Source organism: Colossoma macropomum, unplaced genomic scaffold (assembly GCF_904425465.1).
Source record: "Colossoma macropomum unplaced genomic scaffold, Colossoma_macropomum, whole genome shotgun sequence".
In the NCBI taxonomy this organism is placed as follows: Eukaryota; Metazoa; Chordata; class Actinopteri; order Characiformes; family Serrasalmidae; genus Colossoma; species Colossoma macropomum.
The window spans coordinates 25,474,012-25,488,515 of NW_023494796.1; the positions used below are offsets into that span (position 1 = coordinate 25,474,012).

Below are 14,504 nucleotides of genomic sequence, written 5' to 3' on the forward strand. Positions count from 1 at the left end.
GCCGTTTGCAGCTCTGTTAGGGAAACAACTATTTATGTCTTGGCTGTTAACATTAACTAAAGTTATCTAAAGGCTAGCATTGTTCACATCTGTGTTAATTAGCTGATATCGCCTTACCCTCCTATGATGACAGAGTTTTTTCTCTTCTTTATGCAACACCTTGGGACCTTTTACCCACCCTGACGTGAAGAGCCAGTGGGCTTCTGTGCTTTTAAATGCTTTGAGAGACTCTACAGAATAGGGAGAGGGGTTGTATATGAGATAAATATAAATGTCAGGAAAACACAAATTTGGTAGCTTTTCCACCACTTTCTTCCAAAGTAAAGTGATTAATTTTAACCGTTTTTCACCTCTAGTTATGCCAGAGGTTTGGTCCCAAATATGGAGGCCACGATAGAAAAACCATGTGACTGAAACCCTAGGATAGACTTTAATGGAGAAGGTATTTGTTGGAGAATGTAGGCGTTTGGTGGAGAATGATAGTGTTTGGTGGAGAACTTGATATATGGTCGGAATGAAAGTGTTTGGTGGAGAATGATGGTGCTCGATTGTTTTTGGTGGAGAATGATGTTTGATGGAGAATTATGGTATATGATGAAAAGTGAAGGTGTTTGATTTAGAGATTTATGATGTTTGGTGGAAAGTGATAAGTGTTTGTTGGAGAACGTTGGCGTTTGTTGAGGATGTTTGGTGAAAATAGTGTTTGGAGGAGATTGATGGTGGTTGTTGGAGAATGGTGATGTGTGCGGAAAAGGATGGGTTAGTGTGGCCTGAAAGATCTGGACTTTCTAAGTTAATGTTTATTATGCGTTCTTAACTAACTTCCCTGTTCCAGTAAAAATCGTCCTTGGTACTGGTGCAGAAGGAGATGCAGAAAACATTGCACATATGGGCAGATGCTCTTTTATTTATTGAACAGACACTTCAAAGGCAGCAAGAAATGCCCAGCCCAGCACTACCCCAACACGAAACACGGGGAGGGAGTAACGCTGGAGGACACGGCATATGAGGAGGGTAGACAAGCTCACACACAAAATCCACCCTCCTTGGACACAATTTAATTTCAAAGCAGTACAACTGCACTGATAACGTCAGCAACAACAACTACAACAGCAGTCTGTTCATAGTCGATGAGTGTGGCACCTCCCGAGTGACACTTTGCAAGGCCATGCCCACTAAGCTCCCCACAGCAGCGTGGCCAGTGGTGGACACCACAGTGTTTTAAGGAGCTTAAAGTTTTGAATTTTGTACATCAGAATAAATGTCCAGCTAACTTTCCTGTTCCGGCACGATAGCCACACTGTGAGGGCAAGGTCAGATGAGGTTGAGTGGAGGGTAAGCAGCCATTAAAATATCATTACTACAGCCCTGAAAGTAGATTTAAAACCCCTGCTGGAGACACTGCTTTAACAGGGTCCTCACCATCTTTAACATGGAGAGAAGGGCTTAATGTTGCGGAACGCAAATGCTAATCTGGGTAAATATCTCTCCATCTCTCTGTCTGTCTCCCTCTCTCTCTCACTCTCTTACTCTCTCTCTTATCTCCTTATCACTTTCTTTGTATCCTACTCTCTACAGTTGTTTGTTTCGGTCTCTGTCTCCCTTCATTTCTCTTTCTGTTCTGAAGGTATTTTTCTATGAAGGATAAAATTCATTCTTGAGAAAAAAGCTGAAGTAATGAGCCAGGCATGCAGTTTAGGTTACTGGGAGTGAACACACTCTTTCAGTTTCCTGTGGGATTAATAAAGTATCTGTCTATCTGTGTAACTACATGTTTCTTCAGACTCTGTCGATATGTTTCAACCTTGTCTATTCCTACCCAGTAAAGCTCTCCAGAGCACCCAGATAACATAATGTTCTACTCCTGCTGCGGGAGAACTGGGAAAGATCTGATGCTGAGGTCTGATGTTCAGTCTTAACTGGATGTTTCTCTGAGAAACGCACTTAACCCTTGATTTTTCACTCATGATTAACTTCTAGCTGTTGTTAAATTCCTTATTTTAGAGAAAGGGTAACAAACACTGATTAGCGACAACGTTCATGAAACTGACTGCAGCATTTGCTGGAAAAAGGTTTTCCACTGTATCGGAATACTTTAGAAGCGTGTCTCAGGGCAAGCAGTGGATAGGATGCGCATAAATTAGCCTGCGATTAGACTCATCATTAATTTACCCAACAACCCCTGCTCCTGTTTGCTCAATTAAATCACTGCTTTAGCCACTTTAACATTTTAGGGGGGCTCCCAGAAAATTATTTAATCAAAATGAATATTTATGAGCTGCCTAAAGCTAATGCCATACTTCAACCATAAAAAGGAATGTCTCAGCGTGTCGTGGTTCATGAATAAATGTGCATTGCTAATTAGTTAATGAGATGGACCAGGAAGCAATAAGAAAAGAAGGGTGGAAAACTTTCTTCCTATTTCCTGTTCACTCAAACCAATCTCAGCATAGAAGGCAAAGGAGTTGGATGAGATTTTTTTCAGTGTATGGCCATGCATCATATTAGCACAGGTAAAGGTGTATGTAGTTTTTAAACACCTCCAGAATTCCATTGTAATATTAAAATTTAATGTGTAAGACATAAAATAGGCCTATATGTTATTCTATATCCTGTGTGCTACTATAAGGCATGAAAGTGTATTCCCTGTCACTATATGTCTCCATCTCTGTAAGTGTCTTCCTCTCTCACTCTTTCTGTAAATGACTTTGACCTTTGTTGACTGAAAGGGCGGAGGCACAGAGTGAGAGAGAGTGAGGGAGTGAGAGACAGGGAAGATGAGAGAGAGAGACACTATAATGAAGTGTGAGCAGTAGGTGGCTGTCACTCGTAATAGATATGAAACGGGTTGGGAGAGGGGTAAGACACTAATTGGTACGCCTACAAACACAAACACTCAGATACACAAGTTTGATTGTGTCAGTACTTATCCTCATCAAATATGGAGTCTAGGTCTCGCTTTATTTGGATAGTACACTGTAGCCACATATGGAATATCTGCAGATGCTCAGATTGTTAATAAACATTCTGGTCAAACCTGGTTGATTCTCAACAGTGTTACAGTTAGGATGTGGATCAGGGTTAGGTTTAGAACCAGGATTAGGGTTAAGAGTATGGTAAGAAAAAATCAAAGTGAAGTTAATAGATTCTAGTTGAATGTAAGTTAAGTCTGTTAAGATAAGTCTTAACAGATTCTCAGTAACACATCAACAACATATCAGTGAAGTAGCAGTAGTGAATCATCTGAATACATTGAAGTAAATATCTTGTAGATGTTCTGTTGATACATTACTGACGTTAAGTAGATGTATTGTTAATATCTTGCTTTTATTACGCAAAACCTAACCGTACCAAACGTTACCCAAAACCTAACCCTAACCCTGGCACTAATCCTGACCCTAACCTTCACCTCAACACAAAACCTAATCCTAACCCGTATGTGTTTTTGACATGCTACTGAGAGTCCGTTCAGTGTTTGTTTATTTACGAAGGACCACTCAAAATACAGTGTCACCTAAAGTATTGCCAGTAATACACATGCTGTCACTGTAGGAACAAATCTACCTTTGTCTGTTTTTTTTATCTCATGATTTAAGAATCACTTTCATTTACAAGAAATAACTTTCGTTTACATTGTATGAACATCTCATTTTGTTTCGACAGAGCTTCATAACACAGACACACTGCATACGTTTGCTTCTTATTTATCTATTTAACTTTTAATGAAGTCCAACAGCTTGGGTATACAGCAGAAATAATAACTTTCCCATAGTCATTACAATGTTGTAGGGCACTGTGTAAACAAAATTTCCCCATCTTAATAGCTCGCTCTCTGATACACACATAGACACATTCTCTATATCAGCTCCACCACACTGTCCAATTCTGTTTTAAACCATTTTCTTTTGAACAGTGATGGTCTCTGATAGAGGCTGATGTTTTTTCGGTGCAGAATGTTGGTGTTTGTTGGAGAGTTGTGATGTCAAATATGGAAAATGTTGGTGTTTCATGGAAAATAATGGTGTTTCTTGGAGAATGATAGTGTATCTTGGTGAATGATGTTGTTTGGTGGAGAATAAAGGTGTTTAATGTGGAATGGTAGTGTTTCTTGGAGAATGTGTTTGATAGAGATTGATGGTGTCGGTGATGCTGGAGTATGTTGGTATTTGTTGTGTGTAGAATGAGTAGATCATGTCTAGAAAGAACATGGTTGATGGAAAATGGGGTATTTGGTGGAAAATGATGGTGTTTAATGGAGAATTATGGTGTTTGGTGGATAATGGCAGTGTTTGTGAAGAGAATGAGAATGGGTGTGCCCTGGGCCTGAAAGATGTTGACTTTTTAAAGTCCACAGTAGAAGTCAAACTAACTCTTCTATTTCAGTATTGTGACAGAACTGTAATAAATAGGTCACACTCTCTGTTTCTGTCTCTCTTTCTCTCTCTCTCTCTCTCTCTCTGTCTGTCTGTCTGTCTCTTCCTCCCTGCCTCGCTCTTTCTTTTCCTCAAATTCATACAGTCATAGCTTTGCAGTATTACAGTACTGCTAAGTTTAAACTTATCTCCATCAGTCTATAGAGGTAATGTAACTTCTTAAGTGGCCAGTTTTATTACACCTTTCTATAACCTAAGAATAGCTAAGCGAGTTTGCATTGAAGTCCCTGTAGTTACTGAAAAATAAGCCTTAGTTTGTAATAGGCCTGGGATTTTAAGTAGCTAAATGATTTCTTTCTGTGTCTCTCTCTCAGGAGCGAGGGAAGATCGGGGTCATCTTCAACGTGGGCACGGACGACATAGCGATCGAGGAGAGTGGGGTGGTGGTGAGCGATGGCAAATATCATGTGGTGCGCTTCACTAGGAGCGGCGGAAACGCCACACTGCAGGTGGACAACCAGCCGGTCATCGAACGCTTCCCATCAGGTAGGGAGCACACAATTGCATGCTCATTGTCTTTTTTGGGTTAGGAAACATTTTAAAGTAAATGGATCATGTAAATGAACAGCTCAGTGGAGAAACTGATTTTCTTTAAATTATGGCTCCTTTGAGAGAGAGAGACTCGTAAGGAGAGAGAAACAGATTAGACTCTGTTTGCACTGTGTTAATCATGTCGTATATGACTTATATGTCGTAGGGTAAAATACAATTGCTTAAAATACATCTCTAATCCCCACAAACGTACACAGTTTTGCTGTAAAATAATCTCACAATAAAGAACATGGCCTCTAGGGGACTTTATATGCATGCTGTGCCTCAGTGTGTGTGAGTCAAACTGTGATGTTATAAATCATCCTCTCCCACATGAGTATCATAGCATCTGCAAGAAAAACAACGTGCACCCACCTAAATTCACACACACACTCCATCACACTGTGGATTACTCTGCCCTGAGAACAGTGCTACTCTCTCTTTGTTCCTCTTTCTCCCTCTTTCGGAGCCAGTAGTTAAACTCCACTGAAATGTGTGAGAAAGGAAGATATTTTCTGTTAACTTTGCCTCTTAATTAGTGGAAATGTAAACAGAAATATTATTAGGGCTGAACGATTTGAGGAAAACATCTTAAGGTTTTTCTGACCAATAGTTGGAGTGGTGATTTTATAAATTAAGGTCCAGTGATCATTTGCATTAAACACCTTAAGTGAATTTTTGCCTTGATTTTTCCCTTCACATTTAAACTGATCTTTATAAAATGTCTTCAAGGAAATTCAGTGGGACCTTAAAATGGAAAAATCTGTAAGTGTAAATTTACTTTCAGACCTTTTCAAGACCCTTTTAGGTTTCAGCACTTACAGTTTTGACAGTTGCATAATTTAAATCTAAATGTATAACTTTAAGTTAGCCCTTAAGCATTTAACTTAGGATAAATACTATGATGCTTTATGCAAGTGATGTTTTTTGGCAAAGAAGACCAGCATATCCATTTTGTCTGGCTTGAGGCTTGAACACCGCCTTTTACTGCCAGTTGTGGTTGTGTTGTCATGCACACAGCATATGGGTTTTTGATTGCTCCTGATTGAACTAAGTCATCCACAGGTATCTTTGCTATGTTGAATTTCCCCACTTAAAACTTAAAGGGCCCATACAACGAGAAACAAAATTTTCCTCGCTTTTTATACAGTCCATATATGGAAAGCAAGTTTTTAATCCATTGTTTTTGTGATGTCACGTGTACATATGTCTACCTAGTTAGCCTACAGCCGTTTAGATCCAACTATTCACGCTGAAGTTATAAAGAGTGTTTCAGCCTGGACTGCTTTCTGTATGAGGCAGAATACAGGGCAGCCAATCAGAACAGAGCTCATTTGCATACCAATTGTAAAGGCACAGTAATAAAAACAGCCTGTTAAACTCTAAAGCATAAAGAGACAGTAGAAAATGGTCATATATAAATTGACTGTTTTTGGCACATGAACCTACACGAACAGTATAAGTGGACATTAAGTGGACCTTAGGGGAAATAATTAAATCTAAGTGTAGATTATGGGCCCTTTAAGATAAGTGTTGAGAATATAATATTTGAAAACTACACTCCTTCAAATTGTGATTTTAGTATAAAAGTGATCGTTCAGCCCTACCTGCTGTGGATTTTAAGCAGATTTTTACCACACCAAACCTGCACAGGCTTTGAGGAGATTTCATTACTGCTTTGTGTTGTTGATGCTGGAGTGTACTTGCTTTATTTTACTACTGAAAGACAATGTAATGACAGTGATTGTGACAGTGAAACCATTGAAAGTCATCTGAAAATCAGTGATCAGGTTGTGTATGTGTGTGTGTGTGTGTGTGTGTGTGTGTGTGTGTGTGTGTTCGTGTTCTCACATGGCTTTTCTGGCCCTCTGCCCTACAGATAGTGGGACGTAATTGGGTTGAAATGCAGTCCTCTTTTATGCATCAGGAGACCTGAGGGGAGAGTTAAGTGCAGGGCAGTGCTGATATTAAGATAATCATAGCGGTCTTATTTGAATTATTTTAGCTGTAAGTTATAAGCATTTTCATCTCCTTGAATTATTGAATTATTTCTCATATTTGAATCTGAAGATTTGTTATTCAGTAAATAGTATGAAACTAATGTTATGTCAGTAAGATATGAGGAAGTGTAGACCCCATCTATGGACCCTTAGGGTTCAAAGAGTTAATATATTATAAAGATATGTTGAAAATCGGAGGCACAATCCATGAAAGCTTTCCAAAAAATGCAATTCTTGTAAAACTATATTAAAATTTATATTATGTTATACTTTGACTACCAGAAATTGTACCATATTTTTGCTAACCAGTTACTCTATTTAATCACATCAGCACCTGAGGACAGCAGAATGAAGGTAAAACAAAGTCAAACCAAATGTTAAAATTAGCAACAAGAGCTACAAGTGATGACAAGTGTGAAACTGTTCTAAGTTTAAACAAAATACTAAAGAATGTATTTTTCAAGAATACCGCTTGTTTTTACATTTGAAAAACAAGAATGTTTTTGAAGAACTATATATAAACTTTTGTAGTTCAGAAGTATGTAGTTAAGAAAAAGGCACATTGAAAAAGATTTTTTTTCTTAAGACACTTTTGTGAATCTGGCCCCAGATCTTCATCTTTATATTCTGCATCTTTGTGTGTTTTGCTGATGATGCTGTCAGACTGGGTTCAGCAGAGCTGTTGTTGCTGTGCCTACATTAATGTAAATGCAGTAGATTGGAACCTTTATATTTACATGTCTTCAAATAATTAGGCTGAGTAAACAGTTAATTCCACACATCTGGTGTGTTCAAAAAGATAGCAACAGAGACATGAGACCCAGGGTGAAGCAGAGAGAGAGAGAGAGAGTGATGTGAGACAGACATAAGACTGGGTGAGATCCGTCTTATCTAGGCCTGCCCACACTCATTCACTCTCTCTCTTTTTTGTCTGGAAAAGGTTGATCCCGGCACCATCCATCATTGCTCAGCAACAGTGGTACATATCTCCACGGCAACAGTGCGAGTGTAGTGGCAGGCGCATCGCTGGGTGGGCATTGTGATGTTAAACATGGCATTAGATCAGCAGTTGGACAGCGGCGTGCCTCAAGGCTGCATCCTTGGCCCTATTCATTTTTACACTGCAACCTCTGGATCTTAAGCCAGTTTTGTTGTTTTTGTTGTGCTGCATTGTCTACTAGTGTGCTTTCGTATTCCACTCTGAGTTGGAGAGAGGCTGCTTCTCAAAGAGAGTGTGTGTGTGTGTGTGTGTGTGTGTGTGTGTGTGTGTGTGTGTGTGTGCGTGTGCTCGCGTATGTGTATCGGATACAGAATTTCTATTTCTAGATTGCTTTGAAGGTTCTCCGTCTGATGTCTCGCTGTGGAAGACATGTTTGTTATGCGTGACTCCAATGGGAGGAAGGGATGAAGGAATCAGTAGAGGAGAGGGAGAGAGAGATGGGGGGGGACTGGGTGTCCTAATTGAACAGAGGAAACATGAAGAAGGAGGAGGGGTCTTTAGAGGAGGAATGTTAAAACACACTGCATTTGCCCACGACCCACTTAGAGGTGCACAGCTCACCCCAGGAATCCTGGGTAAGCAGATGGAGCACTTCCAGTCTTCGCCAGATGGGATTGTCTATGGGGTACAGAGCGCCTCCATATGGTTAAGCTTAGAACTACAGGCACCTTCTTTAACATGGCACCAATATCATCATTTTTTTTTAGTAAGTTGTGTAGTATTATTGTTTAGCACATATTTGAAAATAAAGGTGCCATAGAAGAACCAGCTCCATAAATAACCATCCAGTGAATGGTTCTTCGAAGAACCTTTTATGTAAATGAGATGAGCAAGTTTAACCATTAAAGGTTGAACACGGCTATTTCTGCCATTTAATTTGCTGTTCTCCATTAATAATGTGATTTCTCAGTGCTGTTGTCGTGTTTATTTGATTTGTAATGAATATGATCTGACAAAGCCCAAAATATATATTGATTTTTATTTAGTTTGGGCTGCAGACTTCCATTTTTTACACAAAAGCACATAAATAGAAATGCCAAAAATTAGTAGATACTACTAGTAACTACAAGTAGTAGTTACTCTGAATAAACAAATCAGTGGTTAGCTCTTAGTGATCTGAACTGCACTCTGAATGAGCTCACACATTAGCTCAGAAAAATAGTTTGTCCAACAATAAAGGAAGCCTTGTGCATCTTTCATACAGTGATACAAGCTTGGTAGTATATAGAAAGTGACAATTCTATACGTAGAAATGTTTCACTGTGCCCAACATCATTATGCACATACTGTAACTCCTCTGGCAGCAGATTTAAATGATTTAAAGTGTCAAATTCTTGGAATGCATCATCAGCGAGACACTTGGTTCCACAGTGTTAAGCAACTTCCCTGTTTTTTAAGGGCTCTATAGTATATCTGAGCCAAGAGCTATTTAGGAACATTTAAGACTGAACCAAATGTTAAAATGAGGTAAGAACTATTACAGTCAGGTGCAGCACTGGTAGACAGTATCTGGGGTAGAGTTTGGTCTTGGTGTATTGTTTTGTTTTTTCAGAGCTTTCTTTCAGCTTTGTCCTCTCTCTGTTTGTCTTTCTTTGGGATGCTGAGCTGAATTGGTTTGCCGCCTTGGCACTGGGTCACCTTAATAAAGTAAGGCAGATGCTTCCCCAGGGACACACACACCGTTATTGCCCCGTCTCTCTCTCTCTCTCTCTCTCTCTCTCTCTCTCTCTCTCACTCTCTCTCACTCTCTTAATCTGACTTTCTCTCTTTCTCATGCCTGCCCTCTCGTTCTCATTGTTCCCTCTGCATTCCCTCACTAAAATGCCAGGTGCTTGTCTGTGTCTTATGAAAGGCTGTTGGTAAATAAGTTGGTTTTGTGTTTGGAGAGGTGGACATATAAGCTCAGACAGTGTCTAGGGCTGATGGATGTGTAATTGAGCTGGTCAGCAGAGGTACGGAGCCGGGGGGATATAGCTGGAAGTGTTTAGTAAATTCACAGAAAAAGTCATGGATTAGGCCACTGCTTTAACTCCATCCACACTTTGTCACCTACCACACTTACTGTCTCTGAGACTGATCTACAAAGAATCAAGAGCAGGGATGCAAATATGACTCCACAATGATTTGATTAGATTGTTAAGTTTTAGGAAACAATCTAATGACATCAGTTGTCAAATTTTACAAAGATTCAGATGTTTTTTGTATGATTCAGTTTTATGTTTCAGATTAGTACATTGCAAATTTCTGAAAGGATTAGATATAAGATACAAGATAAATCCACTTGCATTAGGAAGGAGAAAGTTAAAGGAAAGTAAGTGGGAAAAAATAGAGTTTTCCAACCATGCAAGACCTGGTAGACCACCAAGACTTCCATCATCAGATAAACAGCACTCAAAGCCTTTGTTTTTGTCATCTTTTCACTGTGAGAAGACAACTCAACACTATGAGTCTGTAAGGATGTGTAGCTGTCAAGAAGCTCTTACTGAGGAAAGGAAATGAGAGAAATTACAGATTATAAAAAGAAGCTGCTGGTGGTCTTATAACAAAGGATTGACCACACCAGAGTCAAAGTCTGAAATACCAGAGGACCAGAGTTCAAAAAGGCCCCCATATTGAAACGTTTTAGCCCTTTTTGATTTTGTGAATTTTGCGCTGTTCAGATTAAATCATTGTGTACCATTCTCCTTTAGTTGAAAGGTTTTGAAGTGGGAGGGCCAAAAGTGCTTCTTTAAAAATGGTTTTCCTTCCTTTAGTGCAATTTTTTAGACTGGCATCAGCACCATCTCTCAAAATGTATGATTTACTGCTGTGCTTTTATAATCAGTCCCAAGAACAGCCGTTGGAGGCCTCAGAGCCTTTTCCAGCTTTTTTTTTGTTCTCTTCAGCACCACGGACAGCTCCACTGATCTGTCCAGCACCGTGGACAGCTGCTAAACCAGACCAGCATGCTGGTGCAGAAATAACAGCTTACAGAATCTTAAACACAGCAAACAGTGCTACACCAGAGGTCTGTTTGGCTACTCATCTAATTAGAGAGTTTGTGTAGTTGTGTAGAACTAGATAGTTATTGCAAAGAACTATATAAAAATGGTATTTATTTTTTCTCTTTGTTTACTCTGAGCCTTGGATACTGTGGTACATGTTCTTTTGAAAAAGAAACCAACAGAGCGGTTGTTCCTTTTAGATCTTTTCATATCCTCTCCCATTTGATATTAGCGCTCTATTTAGCTAACAAGCTAATTAGCCACATCTGATGCATAAAAGGAAGAACAATGAGGTGTGTTGACTTTGCAGAGGTTTTAATGACTGTGTTTTAAATACATGCACAACGATGCACATGCAGCTTTCGAACCATATTAGTATAGTATGCACTGTGAATGCATCAGAATGCATACTGAATACTATATAACTGAATCTGAATGGAACATCTGGCAACCAGAAATTATCCGGGGTGACCTCCATGACTGTGCAACAAACATTTTTCAAAGTTTTAATTATACGTTAATGAAGTATGTTTTGCTGGTGGTCAGTGACGATGCAGCATTGACAGACGCTGTCGTGTGTGGCTGCCGTTCCTGGAGCTCAGCCAAGAATTCTGGGTAAAGCTCCATGGAAGGGTTTTGATTAGGTCGTTTGCAGTCGAGTTGCAGCACCAATTAGGAGTCAGTGGCAATGGAGTGAGTGGCTTCATTAGAGAGAGAGAGAGAGAGAGAGAGAGAGAGAGAGGGGGAAAGATTGCTTTAACTAATTAAAGAAGTGACAACTTTGATTTCACAACATCTCCTGGTCTTACTGACATCAGCATGCCTTCCAGAGAGTGAGAGAGAGAAGACTGTTAACGCTGCAGTTATTAAAGGAAATAAAATAATTCCTCTTCCTCGTAGACACATCATTAAATGGAAGTTGGAGCTGTCTTTTTCACCTGAATTAGAAATTACAAAAACAGACAAAATTTAGAAAGTCTCACCATGCTCAGCTTAATTTGTTACAGCACAGTACAATCTACCCACCCAGTGCAGTGTTGCTGCACATTTTTTTTAAATCAAATGCAGTGCATTTTAATACCTTTTAAATAATTAAAAAATACCATCTCCAACAGTGTATTCAACCTTAAATACAGCATGCGTTAATGTCGGGTTTATTCAAACGCTTTGAGAGATATGTCTGTTCAGTGTGCTTGATTTTAGTAGTTCTTATGTCCTTTAGCCCAGTGGTCACTAACCCTGTTCCTGAAAATCTGTCTTCCTGTGGAAGACATAAACTGCCACACTTGCTCCAGATAATTGACTTCTTGTCCTTGATTAGTCCTTGATTGGCTGGATCAGATGCATTAGTCTCAGGTGATGGGGGGGTGTCATGTCATGTTGAATACAAGGTGGAACTAAACTTGCCAGGGAAGTAGATCTCTAGGAGGAGGTTTGATGACCACTTCTCTAGCCCTCTGTCAGTTGTCACTTTCTGAACTAGTCCCTCACTCAATTTGACTAGGAACCTTTCACTTTGACCAGAAAGGGCCATTTCATATATAGACTGACCTGCCACAATCTGGTGTTCGTGCCTAGCATATCTCAAAAGACAGATTCTCCTTTGATAAATATCAATTTTGGTAATGTATCTATAACGAAGTACATGTGTAAATCAAACTGTTAAACAGTGGCTCTACTGTGAGGCTCTCTTAACCTTTTTTAGTGTCTATATCTCTCTCTGATAGGCTTGTTGATGTCACTGTGTGCAGAGCAGGTAACTGCCTTCTGGTGACTACTGGTGACTAGCTAGCATTTAGCTAGATAACACTTTATTTCGAAGTGCTTACACAAGCAGTGTGGGTCGCCAATCTGAGTGAAACTAACAAAATGCTATTAGTTATGGCTGCCTTAGTGTACAATGTACTCCAGACGGTCCGGGTAACTCTGACACTGGTCACTGTACTACAAACCTAATAAGAATTTAGTTTTGTAGTGTTTTTATGTTTCTCCTAGAGGGCTTATGGGAATTTTTACTTCTTTAGTGTGGTCTGATCTGAGACCTGTTGGATAGAAAGGTAATTGCTTTAAACCAAGTCCAGTCTCCTGACCCCTCTCCTGTAGACAGAGCTCCAGCCTTAGGGTCCTGTACAGCTGTCGGTGATGTAGAAAATGTTTTTCCACTGCTGACTTTGTTGTAAGGGCTCTTGTGGGTCTCAAAGGCACAAATAAACATACAAGTGTGTGTGTTTGTGTGTATGTGTATGTGTTTGTGTGTGTGTTTGTGTGGGTGGTGTGAGAAAAAAAGAGAGCAAGAAAAAGTTTCATTATCATGTCTTCTCGTTTTCTTATCCTGTGAGAACTGTGCCTTTTAAACAGGTTTGGTGTGGTAAAACTGAAAAAAATGTTTGAAATCTTGAAACAAATTTGTGTTTGATGTGCTTCACAGCAGCTAAACGTCTTTTGTTCCTGCAGAGTTTGTTATACAGCAAAGCCGCCTATGTTAAATTAGCTCCAGCAGAGCTACATTTAACCGTGTGTCTTGTATTTTTACTTCTGTTTCTGTCAAAACAGGACACATTCAGTAGTAATTAAGGCAGAAAATGTCTTCCTTTCATTTAAATATAGTGATAGCAGCTCAGTATCAGACATTGGTGATTATCATTGCTGAGTGTTTTTTAATGTGAGACTTTAATTGCGCACTTGTTTTTATTTGTGTGTTCAATATGACACATGATCATTTGCTGTAATTATGAACCAGTAAATATTGAATTTCTAAATCATTTATAAATATCTTAACTCACCAGCTCATAAATAAACCACTGTTTAAAAAGACATGGTAACCAAAGCTGTGTTAACTACCTAACCCACAAAACGATTTAACAAAGGAAAATGCAGAGTTTCTTATCCACAACCCTAAAGCTGATTTTAAAGTTCATAACCTGCTAAGCTTATGCTTATGCCCTTTTTCTAACAGTTGACCTCTAATCATTTAACCTTTGAGCCTTGAGATTGTAACATGCTGAATTTGTTTTTTTTGTTTTTGTTTTTGTTTTGTCCAAATTCTCTAAAGGGAACTTTGATAATGAGCGCCTGGCTATTGCCAGACAAAGAATCCCGTACAGACTTGGTCGGGTAGTAGACGATTGGCTACTCGACAAAGGTAATAAACACCACTAATCGCACCTAACCAGCTAACCGCCTAATTGACTTAACCTCATCTCTGGAAGAGGGGCAGACCCATCAAAGCTTGGATTTATTGGCTAACTGGCCTGTCGCTAACAGGATGCAAAGGGTAAAAAATTGACTAATTAATTTATTGTCTTCTATGCTAATGTAAGCCAATATGCAAATTAATTAATTGTACACTACATGTGAGACATGGCTAAAGCTGTTATAATCCCTCTGATCTGTTAAACTACAGCTTGAAAGGTCTTAGCCAAAGGAAATACACAATCATTGCTGCTTTAAGTCATTTCATAATGTGTTATAAAAACAGATTCTCCTTATTCTGCATCCATAACTTACTTTAACATTATATGTTTACAGTTTTTTGCACACGTTGATATGGGCCTGC

At 39.2% G+C, this 14,504-nt stretch overlaps 1 protein-coding gene across 1 annotated transcript in view; it reads left to right on the top strand.

Annotated features, from left to right (window-relative positions):
- Nucleotides 1-14,504, top strand: part of nrxn2b (neurexin 2b) — an 843,638-nt gene that overhangs the window by 782,652 nt on the left and 46,482 nt on the right. Inside the window, exon 18 of the mRNA XM_036583184.1 lies at nt 4,748-4,919. Within this exon, the coding sequence (XP_036439077.1) occupies nt 4,748-4,919 (172 nt within the window). The remainder of the gene's footprint in view (nt 1-4,747; nt 4,920-14,504) is intronic.